The 24,666-nt window shown below is 37.5% G+C and overlaps 1 protein-coding gene across 1 annotated transcript; it reads left to right on the top strand.

The window, feature by feature from the left end:
* Positions 1-8,163: 8,163 nt before the first annotated feature.
* Positions 8,164-23,213, top strand: adgra1a (adhesion G protein-coupled receptor A1a). The gene is made up of 7 exons (XM_083555837.1): positions 8,164-8,429; positions 8,864-9,009; positions 15,377-15,504; positions 16,336-16,459; positions 18,923-19,074; positions 19,692-19,787; positions 20,132-23,213. Exons 2-7 carry the CDS (start codon positions 9,007-9,009, stop codon positions 21,540-21,542), a joined length of 1,914 nt encoding a protein of 637 aa, XP_083411963.1. The 5' UTR covers positions 8,164-8,429; positions 8,864-9,006; the 3' UTR covers positions 21,543-23,213.
* Positions 23,214-24,666: the final 1,453 nt, after the last annotated feature.

The raw sequence follows: 24,666 nt of genomic DNA, 5'->3' as shown, positions 1-24,666 counted from the left end.
TTTTATTATACATATTACCACTCACTCACATTCTGTAACTATTCTATGCTGGCTAGGGTCATGATGGATCTGGAGCCTATCCTGGGAGCACTGACTCATTCACACCTAGGGGCAAATTAGAGTAACCTGTCCACCTTCTGTCATGTTCTAGGAAGATGGGAGGAAACCTACACTGACAAGAGTAGAACTCACTGACAGTAAAGAGACACACAGATAGGAAAGTGAACCTAGGATCAAACCTACAGACCCTGAAGTTGTAAGGTGTCAATGGGGGTGCCATGCCACCTATATGTGTATGCTATATAAAAGTTTCTTTCGGCTTCTCCCGTTAGGGGTCGCCACAGCGGATCCTCCGCACGTTTGATTTGGCATATGTTTTACGCTGGATGCCCTTCCTAACGCAACCCTCCCCAATTGATGCTTATGAATTTATAAGAATAATTCTAAATTTCAAAATTTCTGGATTCCCTTTAAAACAAAACAACATGTCTTTTAATATAACGTTATATAATATACAAATGATTAGCAAAAATAGAGTGGAAAGAAGCATGCGAGAGATGAGGGATATGCACACTGGATGTGGGATGGCTTTGCATACACACACACACATGCACACACACAAACACACACACACACACACACACACACACACACACACACACACATGCACAGAAAGCCAGAGACGGCATTCATGTAGTGTTTCAGACATTAATATGTAATGAGTTAAGGGCCAGTCCTCAGATGATGAGCACAACTAAAGCACTCCAGATGAGCCTGGATATGAAATCAGACTACTTAATAGCTTCTTTTACAAGGTGAACAACATTGGGGCAACAGCAGCATTCTGTAATGAAAAATTTACCCTTTGCCAAAGCTGGCCTAAATTTGGCTATAATCACACTTTTCATTACAGCCCTGCTGCCACTGGCCCTATGTTGGCAAAGGGCAGACTGTTCATAACAGCCATACTTCCCCTGGGAGAAATGCTTGAAAGCACAGTTCCAGTGCAAAAATAGGCAGAGATGGTCACTGCTTCATCTTTTGTTTTATTTATAAGAGTGGTGCATTAAGCAGTTAAAGAGGAGACTTGAAATTACTGTACAGTGATGTAGTTACTGACATAGCATTCAGATTTAGTTTCCCTCTGAAATTGCAATGAGATTAAAGTGAAAACACAAATCATTTTGACCAAGATGATACCATGGGTTCAAGATGTTCCAATAAGAGTTACTAGGGGTGTTTCTGGCAGCACTCTATTGAAATGAAAGAAAATAAATGGTTACTAGGAATCTTGTCTTGCTACAAGCTTATGTATTATTAATTTAACATTCCATTAATTAATAATATGATTGGTTAAATAAATACAACAATAAACAGAGAAAAGTGTTTAAGTTACAGTTACCAGAAGGACTATCAGAAGAAGTAAAAAATCCAAAAATTTGTCAATAGAAATATATTAACCACATATGGCATAGTGGTTTAGAATGTTCGCAGGCTGAATTAATTTCTGTAACCATTATCGAATTTGTTCTTTAGGTAATTTGCGAAAAACACTATGTAAAAGGGTCTGGTATACATGTAACTTAGAAACAAAACATATGTTTGCCTCTATTTGTTGCTTGTGTATTGTGGAGCATTCATTAATGCAATCACGCTATCAGATATATACTGAACTAGATATAGGTAATCTTAGCTTGTAGCTTTTGGCCCAGATCCTGCCTTTTTTTTGCTGAATAAGATTACTAAACTGAAAATCTATTATCTAACACAGGGATAAAAGTATACATTCTTTCATATTTCACTTTTTATTATAAACCATAAACACATATGCTGATTTCCTCTTTGATGCAGATAATCCTGTTAAAGCCTGAAACTCTCCAAATGTGTTTCAATGCATTGGACTTTTTATTAAATGAAATGTGTTTTAAAGAGAAGCTACGAATTTTTTACTTTTTTAAAATTATGTGAAAGCTGAGGAAACGAGAGGAAGGTTACTTAAAAAAAACAAACACTCTGTGGCCAGGGATGACAGATCAGTGTGTGTGAATTGTGTAAACAGGAACATTCATTTGAGTTCTTACATTCTACTGCCTAATATCTCATTTTGAACACTTACATGGCACTTAAATACCTGCCTACAAAGCCAAAAATAGGCACCTGTACCTCCAATTTATCACACACACCACAATGCTCGACTAGTCCCACAATCTCTCTGTGTACAGTAAGGCATGCCTCGAGAATCTATTCTCTAGTGAATGAACTTCTCCTAAATATCTGAAAAGCTGAACCACTAGCACAACGTCAAACTATATCTAAAGACCTACATTTTAATAAACAAATAAAAAATATTTGCTGAATATTTTCTCATGACAGATTTTAGACTGATGGTATTCTTAGTCCATGCCCTAGTGAACGAGTATCAGAATGAATTCATGGCTAGAGACTTAAAAGCACTTCACTGTTATATAAAAGTAAAAGTAGTATAATGCTGTATGAGTGAGGCACCTTAATGAGGTGCATCACTCACACAGCATTATACAATGAGCCTGATGGTACTGATGTACAAATTATGTAGTTCAGCTAACACATGCAGACATATTTCCCACAGAGAATAAACTACAATGGGCTTTTATCCTCAGCTGATTGCTTGCACCTGAACATTGGCACTCATTTGCTTATCGCGTGATCTGGCTGGTACGATTAACACATCTGAGAAGTCACACCGTGTTTGGCTACATGTCATGTCACACACTCATTTATTAGATAATTCCCACTGTGTTATCTAATGATGGCCTTCAGCTCTATGAGCCGTGCATCTTATGGAAGATGGCATGGGGTTACTACAGTGGCCTTTAAGTGCAAAACACATTAGCACACCGAAGACAAGACAGCAAATCATATAACAACAACAATAAGCAAAAACAAAAAAGTGAATCATGCTAAGAGACTAGATGAAACACAGATTTATTGGATCTAAACATTAAAAAGAAATACATTAATCTGGTGATGCTTTTATTCATGGTTATTTTAATGAAAGACATTCAAATGTTATTTTAGATATGCTACAGTTACTGCATATATAATTTGAATATGTGAACAATGAGAATCTGCATAATGGAAACTAGGTTATCCCTTTTTTCTGGCTATAGTCATAGTGCCTAATCACCCTAAGCATGTAACATTCAATAAGGACATAGCCCATCCATTTTAAATTAATTCCTACTTCTAGCCAAAGAGTCCTGTTACAAATCAGAACAGTACCATTTCACATTCTCTCCCCTTTTCAATTAAACAAAGTGTAAGAAGGCATCAAGATATGATAACTAATGTTCCCTCTTTGTCTCTCTGCATGCATAGAGGTTGAGGCTAATTTAATTAACAGCAGCACTGCAGGTTCTCAGCACAGCCTCTGAACCATAAAAACACACTCTTGAGCTGAAATGGCTGACAATATTCCTATCACAAAGCAGACAGAAAATCTATTTGGGCCTCTTTGCATGTGTGTGAGTGTGTAGCTTATGCATGTGAGGTTTGCACGTTGTTATCAATCCTCCTAACCTGAAACAGAAAAGAGAACATTATTGCACAGCTAATGCTTGTGTCAACAGTGTCAAGTGTACACTCCTTAGCAATAGCAATTAATACAATTATTATAATTCAAGCAAAGTGCTTAGAGAATCGGTAAGGGCCATAATAAAATATACAACTTTTGAGTTTCAAACTAAAGATCTAAGCACACAGACCACTTTCTAGTTCTGGAAATGCCTCAATACTCTGAAATGTGCTGCACCAACAACAGATGCTGCTCCTTAATTACTCCACCAACACCAATCTATCTTTGACATCCTTTAAGAGATAACGAATAGCCCAAAAGATAAATTCATACAGACAGTGTATCTCATATTTTTATAACAATTAAGTAGACAAACTGTCCAGCTCTTCCTCACACACATTAATAAACTCATTCCTTATACTATATACAGTATTGACACATAATTATGTTCATATTGGTAGTATGCAAATTGATGCTCCTACTTAAATCAATAATAGGAATAGTGTATATAAAAGCAAATGTGTTCAAATCTGTACACTTTACTATAGATTTTACCTTTAGCATGTAGAGAAGAGAAACACTTTTGGACAGCAAATCCCTACAGTAATTTAGTTTCCTCAGTTAACCCTACTGCAAATCAGTAGATTTAATATGATGGTGCAGTTGGGTGGTAAAGCATAAAGAGTGTTTTAAAAGAAGCTAATGAGCCAAATAATGTTTATCTCTGATGCACTTTTGCTTCAGCTTAGATTTTCCCACCTTACTCGAGTCTTTACATTAGTTTCATTCTTGTTAACCAAGTCTTTATAACATCACTTAGGCATGGTGATGTCCATGAATGAATGGAATGACATATTTTCATTATTTGACACAAATGAATTGTAGTCACCAGTTAATGCTATGAAGTCCGGTTATGCCTTAGGTTGTTTAACATTTAAACACAAGAGGTTGAATCTAAATGAACAGTTGAAGTTAATAATGGCAGTGCTGAAGCAGTTATCACAATATTATCTGCAGTTTTTTTGTATCACTCTTTATTTGTGTAAATTTTATGATCCATGCATTTTTTTCGCCCCTCACCATCATTCTCTTCACACAATTAAACGCATTCCACTTGAGATTATACCCATGCATTTTGCTTTACAGCAATTAAAGCCAATTCAGAACCAGTTGCCACAAAATATGTATGTCTCATGCGTTGCTTGTCTTCATTTAGCAAAAGGGAATAAAGCTCTTTAAGCTTCATTACTGTAAAATAGTGCATAAACTATCCACTGCTGTATAATTATACCAAAACATATTACATTCCCACAACTAAGACAATTAAGGAGTAAATGATGAAAGAGGAAACATGTGCCATTTCTTCAAAAATTTAATAGTGAAGGTAAGTATGCTACATATCAGTCTCACTCACATTACATACTATTTGATTTAAGTGCAAATGATGAATCAGCTTTATCTGTTCACTAAGAGAATAACCACAGTGCCAATGCATGTAATTACAATCCATCAATGCAGAGTTAGCTTGCCACTAGTATATGCAAAGAATCTCAATGCCAGTACATGCTAGTTTCTCATTCTTTTGGCTAAAATGATCACTAGCAGAAAGTTGGTTTTTAGAACATTGCATTTTTATTTTGAACCATTTGAACCTTGCTGTGTACAGTACAGATCTGTACACTATATTGCAATGCATTGCAATACAATACGAAACAATACAACACAATATAATGCTTTGCAGCACAATACTGTGCAATACAACTACAATAGACCTGTCCATAAAAAAATAAATGCAGTATTGAATTCTGTTAATTAAGGTGTAATATAGTTGTTAAATTTTATGAATGTAATTGAATGTTTCTGTTCAATTAACACAGACATTACTGCAATCACAATTCATTTATGATAATGTGGTAAATTGACTTGCTCTGCAGTGTCAGGGTGAGGAATGTGGGAAGGTCTTTGGTTAGATTTATTTATTTTTTCCCCGGGGGCAAATGCTGAAAGAGAATATACCTGAGATGTCAGATATGACTTTCCCTGTTCTCTTCTTTACCCTATATGAGTGTAGGTCAGTAAAGCTAGGAGGCGGTTGCACTTGCAGAACCAGATGGAAATGTAAAATGTTACTATTGATTCTCTTGTAGACAAATTCTCTCTGTAGAAGAAGGCTAGTCGCAGGGCCTTCTTCGTGATTGTGTTTCTGCCCTATTTGAGATTTTGTCGAATGATGGTGCCCAGGAATTTCCATGAGGGCAGTGTAGTGTGGGAAACTGTTGTAAGAGATATCAACACAAAGGGGAGAGCCATTGTCCAGCGCTTGGGGAATCATGGCATATTCAGACCTAATCTACCTAATAAAAGACAAATTTAAAGCAGAAAAAAATAGTTTGAAAAATAATTGTATTGTAAAAGTAAATGAACTTCTTTACAGTGTACCTCTGGATGTGATTTGGGCATGTGACTTCACTTAGTACAAGATCTCAGCCTTGAATCAGACAGCCACAATTCTGCAACTGTAACTCAGACTCAACGCATGCTGCCTCTCAACAGTAAATTCTTTACACATCCACTTTGATAGGGTGGTGACAAACATTTAAACAGCCTGTAAAATCATGTGTGACAGCTGATAGGCACTTCCTGCCCACAACCATACTGTCACTTATTCAAGCCAAAAAGAGGCGTTGAATGGAGGGATTTTAGCAATAACAGGCTTGCCAGCCTCAATATTTTGATTCAAGCTGATGAATACTGAGGTGCTGAGAAAAAAACGAGAGCATGCAGCCTTTAAGTACTATGTGCCCATTTAAAATGTTTGGTTTTGAGACCAATAAAATGTTATATAAATAACATTTTATTCTTAAGCTGTTCTGTATTGTCTGATCTCATTTTATGTATAATTAGTAGCATCAGTTGGTCGTGCTACATTGCCTCTAGGTGTCAATCAATGTGAGAATGTTTAATATATAGTGTTTTGTAATAGACTGAAATCTCATCCAGGGTAAATTTCCACCTTGTATCCTGTGTTTTAAAACCCTGACTGGGATAGAGCAACTTTTGAAGAATAATGAAATAACTGAGTTTGTGATCTTCTTACTCTGATAATTTAACAACATGTATATCATTATGTCACATCAGTATTTCACAATAATATTTAAGGAAACCTTTAGAAAATTTCAAGTTTCTGTTCCTTACTTATAATGTTGTACTCACAAATCTATTCTAATGTCTGTGTTGTGCTGCGAACAGCGTTTTCTTTTTCCTTTAGAGGAAAGGGTCAATACAACTCAATACAACATTATTTTGATTGAGCACCTTTTTCCTATGATAAAACATTTCTATCCTGATGGATGAAGTCTCATCTTGATGATGTTTCACCTATCCATACTGGAGGACACAATGGCTCACTGAGTAGATTGTTGTGTATGAACATGATACATATGATTTGGCTGTCACCTCTTGGACAAAGTTCTCAAATACATAATCAAAACCAACTTGTTTTGGAAAAATTATGTATGCCCGTTTTGAATAGTTTTAAGCACACTTTCAGTCATGCATCTGCATTTAATAAATTACTCTGGGACACATCCAAAAGTAAAAAGCTTTCTGCCAAGATTAAGCATTTTTTTATGTCCCACAGAGTGGTCAGTTTATTTAATTTTTATGTACTTTTATTGAATCATATCTAATTTTAATTAATATTCGTGACAAGATTCTTCTCATCTTAAGAGTAGTGGGAAGATTTAATTATGCTTGACTAGTTGTGCTTTTAACGCAACAGCGACAGGATCAAGAACATTTCAGCATCCTCCAGGGTAATCAATTTTTTTTACATTTCAATTAGCATGCAAATACAACCATATTGAACAGCATTCTACTGTAACTGAATACAATGAGTTTTAAAAGAAGAAGTAGAGGGGAAAAAAACAATAGAAGTGCTTCTTAAATAGAAAAATGCGTTACATTAAATCCATAGCCGATAAGGCAGGTGGGTGAGTGACTGGGATTTAATCATGCAGCACAAATTGCCAACACAAAACTTTCCAATCTGCAAGCTTGCCTTAAGGAGGAAATGCTAATGTGGACTTGGATATGAAATTGAGTGAATCAGAATGCATGAAATGTTAAACAATTATATTATAGAACAAACTTTATTGATTTTTTTATTGTTTGCTAATTTTTTAAGCAATTATTTGCTAGTAATATCTTTTTAAAGCTACCAATTTGTCATGTTGGGACATCCTTCCAGGAGAATGCAGATGAAATATGGACTACAATGTTCACCCAAATGTGTCTGCGTTTAGTGTAGGCTAATATACAGTATTTCGTGCATGTAAATATCGGTAAGTCTTGCTAGATTTGAAACGACTAAATCCCCTCTTACTCATACGCAGTCACATGTAAATCTCTGCCATCTTAAAATTCCCAATTTCATCTAGACGCCTATGAAACAGCAGGTAGTAGGTGATGGTCTCCGTTGTGCTGAACGTGAAAGCGAGAGAACCTGGTTTCTGTTGTCTCTTCAAATCAGCGCTGCATTGGCGACATGCCCTAGGGCGCACACGGGAACAAACCATTTCCGTTCTCCGCAGTAGGAGCGCGTAGTGAGCGCCCTGCTTTTGGTAGAGACCTCTCCGACATGCAAACCTGTCACTCATGCACTTGTGCGCTCACTGTGCACACTGGACTGCAATTTCTTTTTACTATCAACTGAGCCGCTGTTTTTTTCTTGTCTCCCAGAAGACCTAGACTACTCATCATGAATCTGGTCATTTGTCTTCCACAAGCTTTGAGCTCTTCCATCACTGCTCATCCTCAGAACAGCTCCCAGAGACTTACACGAGGCTTTCCGCACCAGTTGCTCTCATCAGATTAGGTGAGATTACATAGAGAAAATGCGTTGATGCGCCTTGACGCTGCTGTTATTTATGACATGCGATTTATTATTTAATTAAAACAATGAAAAAACACTTTTCACTAGTTAGTATTTGCGCATGTAATTCTTGTATAGCCAGTATGCTATTAAGCTTTACTATGCTCGCCAGATACAAGAGAATTAATCTGATCTAGTGCTGTAGCGCGTTTACTAGTATTCAGCATTTTTTATCGAATAATTGTTACCTTCTTTAGCGTCATCAGGGGGTCGCTGACGATAGCGTTTAACCTGCTCGCGCTGCGAAATGTTACCACATGTTAGACCACGTCACGCTCATTGCGTTAATTCGTCATAGAGCAGATTTGGCTATGGAACGGTTCACGTGACATCTTGGTCGTGGTCTTTTTTTATTCATTATGTTCACACACACACAGATGGTCGTGACGGTGATCTTAGGTGTATCGAATGGGTCTTCCTCCAGTACGATTCATGCCGCTCTTCCACGTGTGCACGACCAACTCATAAATGACTGCGCTATATTCCTGATCTCAGCCTGCATCTCAGCTCTGAAGAACTGATGGTGAGTTAACGGCGGTTTATTGTTCATCGGATTAACTTCAGTATGGTTACTGATTATTGTGCAGTCTGAATAAGGTAAAGGAGAAGGTCCAGTTGCTATTTGTCCAAGTATTTAACCTTCTAACAAGCTGCAGCATGAGTAGTTCTTACACCCCTGAATGTGCTGGCTGCTTTAATCTATTGATTATTGATCACCATGGTCTTTAATATATGTACGTGCTGATAAACTGAAAGCTGAGCTGCCTCAGTGTGGGCTTCACGCATCACCAATATCCAGCCTACCTTCATTTTACTGGAATAAAACCCCATTCTCATGGACTCCAGATTAAGTGCAAACATGCCAGATAAGCATTTTATTTGGAGGGCAATCGTGCCGGTGACTCTGGAAGAAGGAGAAGGCGTGAACTGAATTTCAATTGCAATTGTGTTTGGCTGAATCCCAAATGCCTCCCTTTGAAAGTGCCCTAAACACCCTGGGTATAGCATCATCTATACATAGACCTGTGAGATTGCTTACTACCTAGTAACCCCCTTTCCCCAGACCATTTTTACCAGAACAAAACCACCCACACACCCACAATGCTCTGCATTTCTTACTTATTTGGCATTTAGCCCTAGCATATTTCCTTCCAAGTGTGGCCAATAGCATGACTGGATTATGTATAGCACTAGATGGTCAAAAGAAGCCATCTGTACTGGTGGTGTCCTATCAGCTTGGTGTTTCTTTGCATAGGAAGTAAAAGAAAAACAGTAATGCACTGACAATTCATCGCCTTTGAGCCAACAAACGTGTATGAGCTATTCTGAGAGTTTAGGGTGTAATTTCAATATCTGGGTATTATGAAATTTTAAGAATGTGGCTGTTTTTGCTAACAGGTCCAGGCTAATGTTTTTACTGCAAGTTTATGTCTACCCACTATTTGGTCTTTGCTTATACACTCATTCCTCCTTAGCCACGATTAATATGGTAGCATGACAGCCAGTGACACAGTGCGCAAGGAGTACAAGGAGAGATATAAAGAAATTGACATAATTAGTGATGCATAATGATTTAAGTAACATCATAGCTACTAAATGTAGGCAACAGCTGCCATGTTTAATGTGGTGCCACCTCATTCATTCTTATAATCAATTTATAAAAGACACAAACTAGAACATTTATCCCAAAGCTGTGTCAGCACCATGGAGAAGTCCATGAGAAAGATGTGCACTTATAGGCACCAAGGACAGATGAAAACCCAACAAAGCATCTGCTTGAGAGATGAGTTGTCTATAACTGGCCAAAGAGAAAATAAAATGCCCATAATATTTGTTCATGTAAACTCCATATTTGAATGCATACCTTTCAGTCAACATATGACAAGTATACCAACTACTTTATGTATTATTCAAGTACATTTAGCTTTTAAAATCAAATACTGTGCGGGTATTTATATACTTTGAAGTAATACCCACACAGTATTTGATTTTAAAGGCTCAATGTACTTGCATAAAACATAAAGAAGTTGATATACTTGTCATATGTTGACTGAAAGGCAACTCCATATGGAGTTTACACGCATCACCATGTATGTGTGTATATATGTATATGTATATGTGTATGTATATATATATATATATATATATATATATATATATATATATATATATATATAAAAAGAAAAGTCTAGAAAAATCTCAGTCAAATCAATATTTGATATTTGGTGTAGGCAGGGATTTTGTACTATTATAGTCAGGTGTATGATTAACCAATTATATCAAGCAGGTACTAATGATCATCAATTATATATGCATGCTGAGACACAGTCATAACTAAAACAGAAACGGCTGTGTAGGAGACTTTAAACAACTTGAGGAACAGCCCAAAACTGTTAGTAAGGTGAGGTTGTGAAAACACAGCTTCATGTCACAGATCATACCATCACATGACTAAGAACAATATAGAAGACACAAGCTAATTATACTCCATTATATAGCTCTCTCTTAGGCAAATATTTTAAAGCGGACTGGGACTTCAAGATGTCCTGTTCAAGCTATTTTGAAGAAGCACAAAACAACGGGCAATGTTGATGGCCTTTGATGCAGTGGTCAGCCAAGAAACCTTAATGCAGCAGATGAAAGACCTGTCATACTTTCTTTTGACATCGGAATATGTCCAGCAGGACTGAACTGAAACCGAACGAGTTAAGGTGAACAAGGTGTATTTATCCCTGATGAGCAAGCCATGGCAACTGTGGCAAGGAAAAACTCCCTTAGATGTTATAAGGGAAGAAACCTTGAGAGGAGCCAGACTCAAAAGGGGAACCCATCCTCATTTGGGTGACATCAAGAGTGTGATTATAGTCTTTAAAACAATATAGAACACTGGAGAGTGAGAACTAACATGAGCACTAGAATGTAAGATGTATGATTAATGTCCTTTCTACAGTCTTATACAGTCATTTGTGGTTATGGCACTAGGAGCTCATTAAGCAGCTCATAAAATAGCTCAACATTTGAGATCATCATAGATCCAACACCAGCTTCTACATGCCAAGCCTTTAAAAACTCAGAGGTGCAATGTCCAAACTCCACATGAAGTGGAATCCAAATAGCACTGGTACGTCTCTAGATGGTTCGGGATGTTTGCGGGGTTGGGATTGAATTATTTAAATTATTTAATTTATCTTCATGATGTGGGACGTGACTGGGGCTGGCACAACCTCAAGGTGCCTCGGGATGGATAAAGAGAAAGAAGCAGTGGAGAGAAATTAGCATAGCTGCTGTTCATGATATTAACAAACACAAGTTGATAATGTGCATGTGATCAGATGTACTGGAGCATAAGTTTATGATATGTGTTATGTGTAGGCCTTGCAAATAATATACGTTTTTAATCTGTAGCTTGTTTAATAATGGTGCAGGACAAACACCTAGTAATGCATTACAATAGTCAAGTCTGGAGGTCATGAATGCATGGACGAGCTTTTCTGCATCAGATATAGACAACATGTTTCTTAGCTTAGCAATATTTCTACGGTGGAAGAAGGCTGTTTTTGTTATATGGAAGAAGTGGTCTTCATGGTGAGAATTGCAGCCAAAAAGCCATATCTTTAATGTAAAATCAAGGATAAGTGACTCAACTATGCCTGAAAACATAGGAACTGGTGTGCAGAAAAATGGCAGCAGGTGCTCTTGACTGATGAGTCAAAATGTTAAATATTTGGCTGTAGGAGGAGGCAGTCTGTTTGGCCAAAGGGCTAAGAGCAGAACAATAATGAGTGTCAGCAGGCAATAATTAAGTATGGTGGAGGTTCCCTGCAAGTTTGGGGCTGCAAATTGAGTTAGAGATCTGTTCAGGAATAATGGTTCAGGATTTCTCAATGCCGAGAAATACATGGAGATACTTATTCCCCATGCAATACCATTAGGGAGTCATCTGAATGGCCCCAAATTGATTTTGAACAGGACAACGACCCCAAATATACACCCAATGAGTAATGAATTGGCCCCCATAGATCCCTAATCTCAACATCCTTGAGTTTGTCTGGGATTACATGAAAAGATAGAAGGATTTGAAGCAGCCTACATTCAAAGAAGATCGGTGGTTAGTTCTTCAAGATTTTTGAAAAAACCTACTTGTTCCACAATCCTTCAAAATTTGAGTGAAAATGTACACAGAAGAATTATGCTGTTTTGCAGGCAAAGCTGCACACCAAATATTGGTTTGATTTGGTTTTCTTTTCTTTTCATTTACTTTCTATTTTGTTAATTATGAAAATAAACAATTAACATTTCTATTTTTAAATAAATCTTCTTTACAGCATTTTTCATACCTAAAACTTTTGCACAGTACTGTATAATTGGACCTTCAGATCACATTATTCTGTCCTGAAAGATAAATGCTAAACAAATGATTATTAAAGTTACTGTACGAGCATGTAATTTGACAAAAAAAAAATCGCATAAAGTAATTAACAATTGTGACTATTATATTTTATGATACTAGATGTAAGTATAGCAGTATGTGTTCAAAGAATCAGAGGCTGTGAGCAGTATATAGTGAATTATACTTCCATTTGAAAAAGTTATACTGTACACTTGATTAAAAAAAACAAAGAGATCTGGGGGATGTATGTGTGTGCGTTTGAGGGCCTGTGTGCATGTGTGTTGCCTGAAAAAAATGCAGGCAGTCATGCTTTGTTAAAGAGATGGCTTGGTCACTGGAGCATGCTGATTGACCAAGATTTATCTCAGCTCACGGAGAAACAATGCAAGTACAAGAATGGTTGTTTCCCCCCAATATATATGAGGTACCATATAAACAATTTTAATTAATAATATTTGCTGATAAATCTTTAGATATTTAAACATACTTATAACGTTACTATTTGTTCTGAAAAAGACATCTTGATTATTTATGGTACATAAATGGTGGCCACAGTGTGGATTCCAATCTTTCATGCACAATTCCAAGGATAGGCTCCTGATTCATATCCAAACTGACTGTATCAGTCCAAAACCCTGAACTTCCATTGAATCCATCCCTTTGTTGAATTTGTGTTTTAGTTCATATGTGATCATATTAGCAGAACATGGGCCAGGGTTGAGTTGGGGCTGATTCCAGCTGTCAGTACATCCTTACACTCTTACATGGCACACATGCAGTATGAAAGAGGAGCTATTTTTTGTGGTTGCACTGCACCATCTAATTTTGCTTGGGCCACCACCATCTTCAGAGAAACAGCTGGTCAAGCTGATAAGGTTAGAGCCTAGGTTATAGGCACTTGTGAGCTAATAGGAACTGACCCAGACTTTCCCAGTCCTAGTAAGACTGGCCTTGAATATGGCTGCTTAACAGGTGAGTTGTTATTAGCATGGACGTACCTCCCAGACATATGAGCCTCTTAGTTGCAAGGTCTCAGCTCAGCTTATTGATTTTTCTAAGCCATATCTGCTGCTTCTTGTTATGCTTAAAAGTCATAGCTGGATCTGGGCATTTGCTGGCAAGCTCTTTAGGCTTAGGGGCTTGGGCCAGATTCAAACCTGAGCTAGTTTAAATCTTCCAGCCAAGCTCAGTGTGTTGAATGTAACATAGGGATATCTAACATCAATGACACACCAATTGCAAGGCAATGCATGCATTCAGAAACTTACTGCATGTATGCAAAGAGAATAAAACTCAGCCACACTAGTAATGTATTAGCCATTGGCTTGCCAGTTGGCTAGTTGATAAGGAATGGGCAATATTTGAAAAAGGAAAATGCAGAGGAAATAATAAACTCAGTGGCAAATATGTGAGTAAGTGTCATTAAGCATTTGATGAATGAAACTACTCAGGCAAAACAAACAGAGAGTGTTGAGTGGCTAGCTAAATTAAAAACATTAAAGCTAATGAGGGCAAACTGACTTAAGGCTAAAAGACAAAACAAAGCTACAAATCTCAGATTATAGAACATAGAAAAAAACACACACTGCAGCAGAAAGGAAAGTGAGAAGGAAATGCTGTATAATACTGGGTAACTGTATTTCCATTGTGGTGTTTAACTATTGGTTTACAGCCTCCTGATATTTTTTATTTTATGATTTAGAATTGCACAGTTAAAAAATTTGACTTAAACCATGTGCCATCTGCATCTGCTCTTAGCTCTGGCCTCGGTTTTCACTATAAGTCAACTTGATATTTGCTGTCATTTTGCCCTCCGTATTTTTCATGCTAGGATGTCATTATTCATTATAGTCCTTGGATGGCTGACATTGCACATTTCAGGTGAGCAGAATCTCACCTGTCAAATATTCTCTAACAAGTGCATGGCTTGCACTGTATGGTAAGTCACTTAGCAATATTTGTACATTCAGGTAGGTACAAACATAATACGCCAATGATTGTGCATTTCCTTCTTTTATTTTTTATTTTGATATATGTTTATGGCTCATGCACACTACAACTTTTTTAACTGTGCATTCTTCCTCTGGTTTTTACCATCCTGACTCATAATTCATTCCAAATTCACAAAGCAAGTTAATAAACAGGAGATATAGTATGCCTACATTTCTGTAGGCATACTATAACCCCCGCCTTCGACTGCTGCCCAATCCTCACAGCACCGTCCCTTACGGTCCCTCCTGCAGGTGGTGAGCCCACGGGAAGGTCCAGCAACATAACGAAGGGAACTCTTCAGGCTTGGTGATGAAACAGACACATTTAGGAGTGAATTATGTGTGGGGCGTTGTCTTGCTTGACAGGGACAAAAATTTATATTTTATTTTAGCCTATAGCTTGTTCTCTGTGTTTTCTCTATATATGTTGCAAACATTGTGTGTGCAATAATCAGTGTTGTTTAAATGATACCTTACATATTGTCTGTGTATCTCTTGATGTTCTGCAGGATTTAAAGAGGGTGCTGTCGTTCCCTCCATATCCAGGAGACTACCTACACCCGGTTGTTTATGCATGCACAGCAGTTATGCTGCTTTGCCTGCTGATATCGATAATAACATACATTATACACCACAGGTATGTGTTGAATGTTGTTTAATTTAAAAAAGGCAAATAAGCATAGTTTTTTTTTTAAACAACATTTTTTTTTCAAAATGTTAGTTTTGATATATTAACGGGGCAGTTAACAGTTTTTTTTGTGCAATTTTAAATATAAATAATGATGATGAGCTTTGTAGAAGTGTTTGTTGGGGTTGATTTTGATTATTTAAGTGTCACTTAACATTATTTTGCTTACCGTCATTAATAAAAGGTTAACAGCACATTATTTAATCACTTTATTCACTGGCAGCCACAGCAATTGGGAGAAACATTACTAACCAATAGTAATACTGCATTTCTTTTCAGTAGAAAAGGTTAGATGTATCTGCCTGGTACTTAATTATAAAATTGTCTTTAAAAGATTTTATTTCCTATGTCTTTTAATGTTAATTGTTATTGCAAGACACATGTATATCTGCTGGCATTCTAACCAAAATGCATAAGCACATTTAATTTATAATTACATTTTGCATATTTATTCATAATTTTCCGATTTCCTACTAAATACTACTACTAATAATACAAAAATAATTTTTTTAGCTATATTACTGGTTATTCTAGTAGTATTGGGTAATTAATAACTTATTATTATGGTTCTGATCGCCAGAGCTAAGCCTAGTGAGTAACATTTGTTTCAAGGAAACTGCCACCAGGAAGGGACCAGGGCCAAATCAGGGTTGCTGAAGCCCAAATGATCTGTTTGACAAACACTCTATTTCTGTCATTGTGCTTATAAAACTGTAGATGTCTAAACTGTTTAATTCTTTCTTCCTTTTTAATCTGACTTGTGTGTCTGTCTGGATGAAGTGTAATCCGAATCAGCAGGGAAGGTTGGCACATACTAATGAATGTCTTCTTCCACACTGCCATGACGTTTGGGGTGTTTGCAGGTGGCATCAATCAGATCAAGTACCCTATTCTCTGTCAAGTGGTGAGCCTTATGCCATACTATTCACTACACTATACAGCCAATGTTGTATTAATTGTAGCATTACAATTATATTGGGACTAAAGGGCACAGACCTGTTTCAGCCTAACAACACTTCAGTCCAAAAACCAATATCCATATGACATGTTATTCATAGGTTGGATCTGAAGTGAAACCCTATAGAACACCGTTTAGTTGAATTAAATTGCCAAGTTCATCTCTAGCCTCCTCAGTGCCCCGGCCCAGGATCAGTGTCTGACTTTGCAGGTACTTGTGGGTACTTTCCCACGACCAGAGTCTAAGATCTAGTGGAAAGCAGACAGTTATTAAAATCACTGAGTGCAATCTGCGATAGAATGTTCTAAAAGCATATAAAAACATTAAAGTCAGACATACCGGATTTATGGCTATATAGTGGTCCCCTGGAAAAAATCTGCAGATTTTGGACACACCCCCACTGCCCCTATGGTACCTTAGTGAATTCATCTATGTCACTTTTTGTCACTTTAATACAATAATGTGTTTTAATAAATTTTGTTATTGAAAACATAGTATAAAATGTTATTCCCAACATTCCTGAACATTCGGTTCTGCTGTGAATTTTGAGATAATCTGCAACTTGCTGTTAGTTACGTTCCAAATGAGAACCCGTGAATTTTTGGAGCCGAGAGTTCCAAACGGATTCGGGGGTTGACTGTATAGTGTTTGTAAAAAAAAAACCCTGAAAGGCAATACTGTCTTGCAATTCACAGTTTACAAACATTCTTTAGAGCAAACGTCACCAACATGAAAAAATGCAAGTGCACTTAGTTTAAGTGTTTGCAAAAAGTGAGAATATAAGTAAGGAATAGCTGGCATGAGAAGTGGAAACATGTCTCAGGCAGCGCTTCAATTTGAAAAAGTTTCAGCTCAGTCCCAAGTTTTGTGTAGAATGTGTTTAACAGTGCTGGCTTATGATAAATTACTCTTTTATAAGTGAGAAAATGAGGACTAATACTTACTTTAGTAAGATTAAGGACTGATGAAAGCATTATAATTAATTAATCTAATTTTCACCACATTTTATTTTGAGAAATGTAATGCTTTTAACATCCTGTCCTCTGTTTTCAATGAACTCAGTGAATTCTAAGTGGGGCAACTACACCTACTTTCCAATTGCAACAACCCGCATGACCTTCAAATTAGTTCAATTCAATTCAATTCAGTTCAATTCATTCTTATTGGTATAGTGATTTAACAATGAACATTGTCAGCAGCTTTACACAGATAATGTGGTAAGAAAGAATAAATAGGATTGTTCTTTATAAGTGTAAGTTTGTCCCTGATGAGCAAGCCGGTGGCGACTTTTGCAAGGAAAAACTATCAGAGATGGCATAAGAAAGAAACCTTAGAGTAACCAGACTCAAGAGGGAACCTCATCCTCATCTGGGTGGCACAGAATGTCCATTTATTACAGCTAAATAATGTTGAGGTGCAGTGATGGTGATGAAATGCAAACTGTAGTCCTGAGTCACTGTAGCAGACTGTTGACATTAAGTACAGTCCAAATCCATCCTCAAAGCTCCTGGGTTACTCCGTAGACCTTGCCGACTGAACGATCTCAACTGTTGCCACTCTAGTCTCAATTACCTTCTATATATACCCCTACTCTCAGTTATTGCATTGTGTACTAACCGAAAAACCCTGGCAGCTAGGTATAGATATTAATATGATCAGATTTGGGGCATTTCTGTTTGCATACGTATTAGTCCGAGTTATACAAAAGAGATAAATAAAAAGCATAATTTTAGTTGTGTTTACTGAAGATATTATATATTCTGAAAGGAAACTCTGGTGTCTGTGGCAAGCTCTGAATACTAAAAGTTATGTGGACCTGTCAATCATGCTGTTTGTCAACTCAGAAGGAACTTATAACCTAGATATTTCTTTAGGGGTCTAGGTTTTGTTGGGAACACTGAAGGGTGAGGATAATGTCATAAATACAATATATAATATTTTATATTGCTGCTGTATTAGGTTTGGCTTTGCTTTACTGTTAGAGATGTGCAGTACAATGCAGTAAATTTTTGCTTGTCTGTGTTTGAATTTATTGGGTTTATTGACATTTATATGCCATTTAAAAAAAAAAAGAAAAAGATTTCTATGCCATTTTCCATAAAAAAAAAAAAAATAAATAATAATAATAATAATATTTATGCAGTAATAATGAGAGACCCCCTCTTGATAGTGCTGTGTCCCACTGAAGCATGGAGGATACCTGTATGGCCCAGCTGGCTAAGGATTATCTCAAGCAATCCATTCAGTGTACCTGCATGCTTGTAATTCCTTTATCATACCCTGTTTTACATTGGGTCTTATGCTCAGAAGAGGCTGCTTGCTCATTGTGGATCTGCTCAGTGATTATATAATCATCTTAGGTCCCCGGTTGCCATTTGTGTTTAATGATTTTGTGTGTTCTGCTTTAAGGTTGGCATCATTTTGCACTACTCCTCTCTCTCCACAATGCTTTGGCTGGTGCTCACTGCCAGGAATACTTGTAGTGAAGTCTCCAAGGCTCCACCCCTCTCTCACGACAGGGATCCACCCATACAGGCCTATCCCAAATTCACCATATTCAGGTATATAGCCAAAAGAGTGGTTCATAACATCAGGCTCATCAGGAAGTTATATATTGCTGATCTGAACTATAATAATGTGAAATTCTAATCAAATTAGTTTATTAAGGCTCTGTTTGACATTTATTTCCAATAAGTATATATATGCACCGTACTAAATGTTTTTATGAGTTACGCTGTCAATTCACTTAAATGTTAAAAATCACAGGGAAGAATGGCTTTCAATGAATTGTTGCCAAAATGTGCTCTAACAGCTGTGTGAAAATCAAATTTGAATTATATGGCTAAAAGATTGTGGACAGCTGAACATGGTACCCATATGTGTGCCTTCCCAAACTTTTGCCTCAAGGTTAAAGCACACAGTTGTTTAGAATGTGTTTGCATGATGTATCAAAGATTTTGGTGACTAGAATAAAGTGGCCTAAACGTGTTCTATCATAACAATGATTCTGTGAACAGTATTGGAAATCAATTATAACAATTGGGAGGAGGCAAATTTAAATAGGCTGCTTATCAATTATGTGGGTGTAATAGTCAGTTGTCTACATAATTTTGTTTGTATAATGTATCTCTTTCCCTATTCTGTGATCTCAGATTCTGTGCTTTGTCCTGTTTTACAGATTTTATCTGTTCAGTAGTGGGTTTCCCATTATCATTGTTGGAGTCACAGCTTCCATTAACATGACAAACTATGGGAGCAGAGATGATGCCCCATAGTGAGTACCCGCTTTGTATTGTTCAGAACTTCAATCATGGCTGGAAGATATATATTGGAGAAAATACATGCAGAAAACACACAGAAAAAACACATGAGTTTTATAGTTCTCTCAGCTAAATTGGCCTGTTCATTCATGGTGTGTTGAGCTTTAGTGAATTAGCAGTAAAACAGGAAATGTCTTAATGAATCTGTAATGCATGCATTAAGCCATGTCTTAATTAATATAAACAAGCTACCATGTGTTTTGTGATTTAGTTAAAACAGTAACGACATTGCTGACTATGTTGTTGGTTTTCTCCTGCTCTCTCTCCCCATTTTTCTGCTTCTCTTCTTTTTGTAAAGTTGTTGGATGGCATGGGAGCCCAGTCTGGGAGGCTTCTATGGACCTGCTGCCTTCCTGGTCCTGGTCATGTGTTTGTATTTCCTGTGCACATTTGTGCAGCTAAAAAGGTACCCAGAGCGTAAGTATGAGCTGAAGGTCATGACAGAGGAGCAGCAACGTCTGGCTACTGCTGAAATTGGCCACTGCCATGCTGCTAGTGGAGAACCTGGAGAACACGGGGATCATTCAGGTTGCACAGTCATAACTGCTTCCATGCTTGCCAATGAGCACTCCTTTAAAGCTCAGCTGAGGGCCACTGCTTTCACTGTTTTACTCTTTCTGGCCACATGGACCTTTGGGGCATTGGGTGTGTCACAGGGCCCTTATCTGGACATGATATTTAGTTGCTTATATGGTGCATTCTCAGTCACATTAGGACTGTTTCTGCTTATTCAGCACTGTGCTAAACGGGATGATGTGTGGCACCGTTGGTGGGCATGCTGTCCTTCTAAACCAAAATTGGATGTGAATGGTGAAGCAGCAAGGAATACCGAAATTAAAAGTCACCTTGAGGTCAATCAACCTTATGCCGGTAAACCTTTACTTTCCCCCCACCTTCTCACATCCTTACCTCACCATAATTCAAGCTCCCTGCCCACAGCTCAAACTGCCATGAGCCCATGCTGTTCTACTTTGTATAAGTCCTCCCAAGTGCTAGAAGGCTCTGCTCATTCCCTGTCTCTCCCTGATGAGTTACCACGCCCCTCCCTGCCCCTTCAAAGCTGCCTGAAGGACAGGACTAAATTGCGCTCATTCAGTCGTTCACGGCCCTGCCTTAAGGACTACACCTTACACATGGCTTCAAACAGCTTGGATGGAAGTATGCACAGCTCCCACCTGGATAGCCCTCACAGCATTCACTTAGAAAATCCCATCACTTGTCATACCTCACACTTGGAGAGCCAGTTCTCCTGCCATAGCCCTCATTTGGACAACGAGCTGCGCTGTACCAGCCCTAGCATCCATATGGAAAGCGACAGAATGCACCTGGATAGCCAGCTACCTTGTCACAAGAGACACACCTGCCATAGGCACATGTGTTGTGCCAAGGCAGAACCTTTCTCCAGCATCTGCTGTCTCAAAAAAGACCTATTTTCTGGGCCTTCTCTGGAAGAAGATACTAGCACAGATTCTCTGATATACAGCAGCACCAAAATGACCAATAAAGAGGAGGACATTATGTTGCACTTGGATATCCCTCCTCCGCGGGCCACTGTGGCAAACTCTCAGGCTACTCTCAGCAGAAAAGGCACTCTCAACCAAAAAGGGAAGCTGAGCCACAATAACAGCCTGCATGAGGACTATGTATTCAGCCCTGATCCCACAGGTAACATTAGGACAGGACCATGGAAAAATGAAACCACTGTGTAGCCCTGGATAAATATCATGTTTCCTCCTTCAGCTAAACTGCTACTAAACTACTGTGTAGTACCAGGGCTGTATTCCAAAGCAACTCTGAATAGAACTACTGTGTAGTCCTTCCGCTATGACTTTCACCGTCACACTCCCTAAACCTTAACTTGACCACTAAATAGGACTTTATAAAATTGAAAGTATTTGTATAGGTTTCACAAAATTTGCTATTTACCATCATTACACCCACGTGCACCATCTTCTTGTGCTGTTCAAAATTGTCCCAGCATACCCAAATGTACATAGATATGTTCAAGAGTGAGGTTCCCAAATGACTTTAGTGATTGTTTAAGTGCAAATGTGTGTTCCTTTCTACATATTTACAGTCGATAACATGCATTCACGACATCAGTTAAAAAATAAGGCATTTCATCAGAAATGTGTGCATTTCAGCACTAAGATGTGTGTGTGGTTAATTAAAATGAACTGGGAACCTATGAGCAAGTACAAAGTCAGTCAAGTCAAAATAATTTTCATGGTCTGGTCATGTCTTAAAATTGGCAAAATGTGAGACAAATTTTATACAACCTAAAATGAACCTGACCATTCAGATGATTGAGTAAACCTGGCAGTTATTGCTAATAGAAATGGCCATGTAGCACGATCAATTAACAGTAAGCACCCTTAGAAGCAAATAAGCAAATAGTCTTCAGTCTGTTCCCATGGTGACAGATTAAGAAGAGATGTACCCCGAGGTTTGTATGAAATTTTTTTTTTGCTGCAAATCAACCCAAAACTTGAATCTTAGTGAGGCTATAATTAATGCATTGATCTGCTGTTTTCTGTTGCACTGATTTTAGCATGCCATTTTAGTGGTATATTGTTTAAGCGGTGGACACATTGGCATAAACAAAGTTGTTTCATCAGCAATTGTCAGAATCTTGTTTTAGAGAATTTACTTTCCAGATTTGTCTGGCACCACATGTCCAAAGACGTCATTGCCAAATGTTTTCTTCTTTACTATTTAGCATTTCTGTTTTTCTAACCAAATAGATTTTGTCAGTAAACTGAGTATAGAAGCTAACAAGAACTAAGATCTTGCTTATCTTACTATGAAACATAAAAAAAACATTAAAGTAGCATTAAAATAATGGCAGCAACTTCACATTTCAACGCTCAAATGTAATGCATTTGAATTGCAATCTGTAACACAAAACCACATGATCTTGTGAAATATCTTCTAGTCTTTGGCTAAGTGATATGAATGACAATGAAATCAAATGTTTGTGTTGGTTATTTGGAATTGTCTTTTCACTGATTTTGTCATGTTGTGTTTCTCTGTGAACTCAGGGATGATGTCTTAAGTTTTCACCGGTTTCCCACATATACTATAAATGCATGCACTTACATCCTACACCTTATTTACCACACAGCCAAAGGCAAACATAATCGCAATACACACTATGTCATAGTCATTATTCCATTCTATTTTACTTCGATTTCTGGAAAGGAAATTAAAATTGTCTAATTGTATTTTGTGCCAACCTGTATGTACATGCACAACTTTTTTGATAGAACATGAAGTACTGCATTGCTCTTTGGACAAAACATGAGACGTATCTTGTGACCTAACTAATAGTCAGCTATTGTTTATTTAATACATTTGCCACTTTTTCCAATAAATGTATTTTCTCACCATGTTGACTTGATCAGTTTTATCTAAATGTTCCAAACATTCTTGACCTGTTTTGGGGATTGTGCTTATAATCTGTGCCTCAGACCCCAGCAGAATATGGGTTTAAACAATTCCTTTTACACAGCATTTTGTTTTCTTTCATGCCTTCTCTTGTCAAGGGCAAGAGTAATAGGCATCTTGAGAATGAAGGGAGAGGTCTCATTTAATAAAGTCTTCTAGCTTAATATTTAATACTGAGTCCATGCTCAGACATGTGCAGTAGCACATCATAATGAAACCTCTTGTTTGACTGAAAACATTTTTGATAACCCCATAATAGGTATAATTACTGCAATAACAAAAAGCCTTCAGAATGTGGCCCTGATAGCTAAAATAGAAATCAACTCAAACCACATAACTAATCAGATTGGCTTTGTAAGGGGAAAGGGTTGAGTTCACTGGGTGGTGTCATTAAAATGTTCCATGGAGATAAGGACTTTCACTTCTTATCATATCAGTGTGGCAGTGGCTGGTAAAACTCCACACTGCCATCTGCTGTTTTGAGACGATGCTGTTTTGACAAGCTTCAGGTCAATTATTTATGTGCGTGTCAGAACGTAAACTGTTGGCTGTATCCTAGATAGTAGTGTCTTTGTTTTTTTGGGGGGCATTGATCAAACTCTATGACCCCATGAAGTACTATGAAAAAAAGGAGCAAGAAATAGAAACCAAAATAAATCATGTTAGATATTTTCCACATTTTAATAGGGAAATGGAAAACAAATAGAAAATTAAGTTACCTAGTTGCAGAAGTTGTGTACATCCCTTAAACAAAACTTTGTTGAAAGACAATTTGCTTATTATACAGCACTGACTTTAAGGTAAGAGTTTACCATCTTAGTAAATCTTGATCATGGCAATTCTATTCCACTCTTCCATGCAAAAATGCTCCACACATAGGCTAACTGAGAGGGATGTCCTGTGAACAATCCTCACATCATTCCACAGGGCTTTTAATAGGATTTCGATCTGGGCTTTGACTGGTCCATTTAAAAAATGTTATCTTCCTTTTCTAAAGCTATTGCTTTGTTAACTGGGATTTGTGCTTTTGGTCATGCTCTGCTGTCTAACAGAAGCCTGCAGGTTTTATGCTAAAGTATACTGGTATTGGAAACTATCAATAATTCCCTGTATCTTAATTAAAACCTGAGTCCTAACTGAAGAGAAGCATCACCATAGCATGATGCTACTACAGTCATGTATTAGCATGAGTAGATTGCTACACTATATTGCCAAAAGTATTGGGTCACCCGGTGTGGTATGCGATTTTTGAGCATTGCATTTCACATTTAGTCCCAATTTGCTCTTATAATTCCCTCCACTCTTCTGGAAATCTGTTTTACTAGATTTCAGAGTGTGCTTATGGATATTTTTGTTCATCTGCCACAAGGGTATTACAATAGGCAG

The sequence above is a fragment of the Silurus aristotelis genome (assembly GCF_946808225.1).
Source record: "Silurus aristotelis genome assembly, chromosome: 12".
Taxonomy (NCBI): domain Eukaryota; kingdom Metazoa; phylum Chordata; class Actinopteri; order Siluriformes; family Siluridae; genus Silurus; species Silurus aristotelis.
Note: the sequence above shows the minus strand (reverse complement) of the source record. Positions and strands in the feature narration are given on the sequence as shown.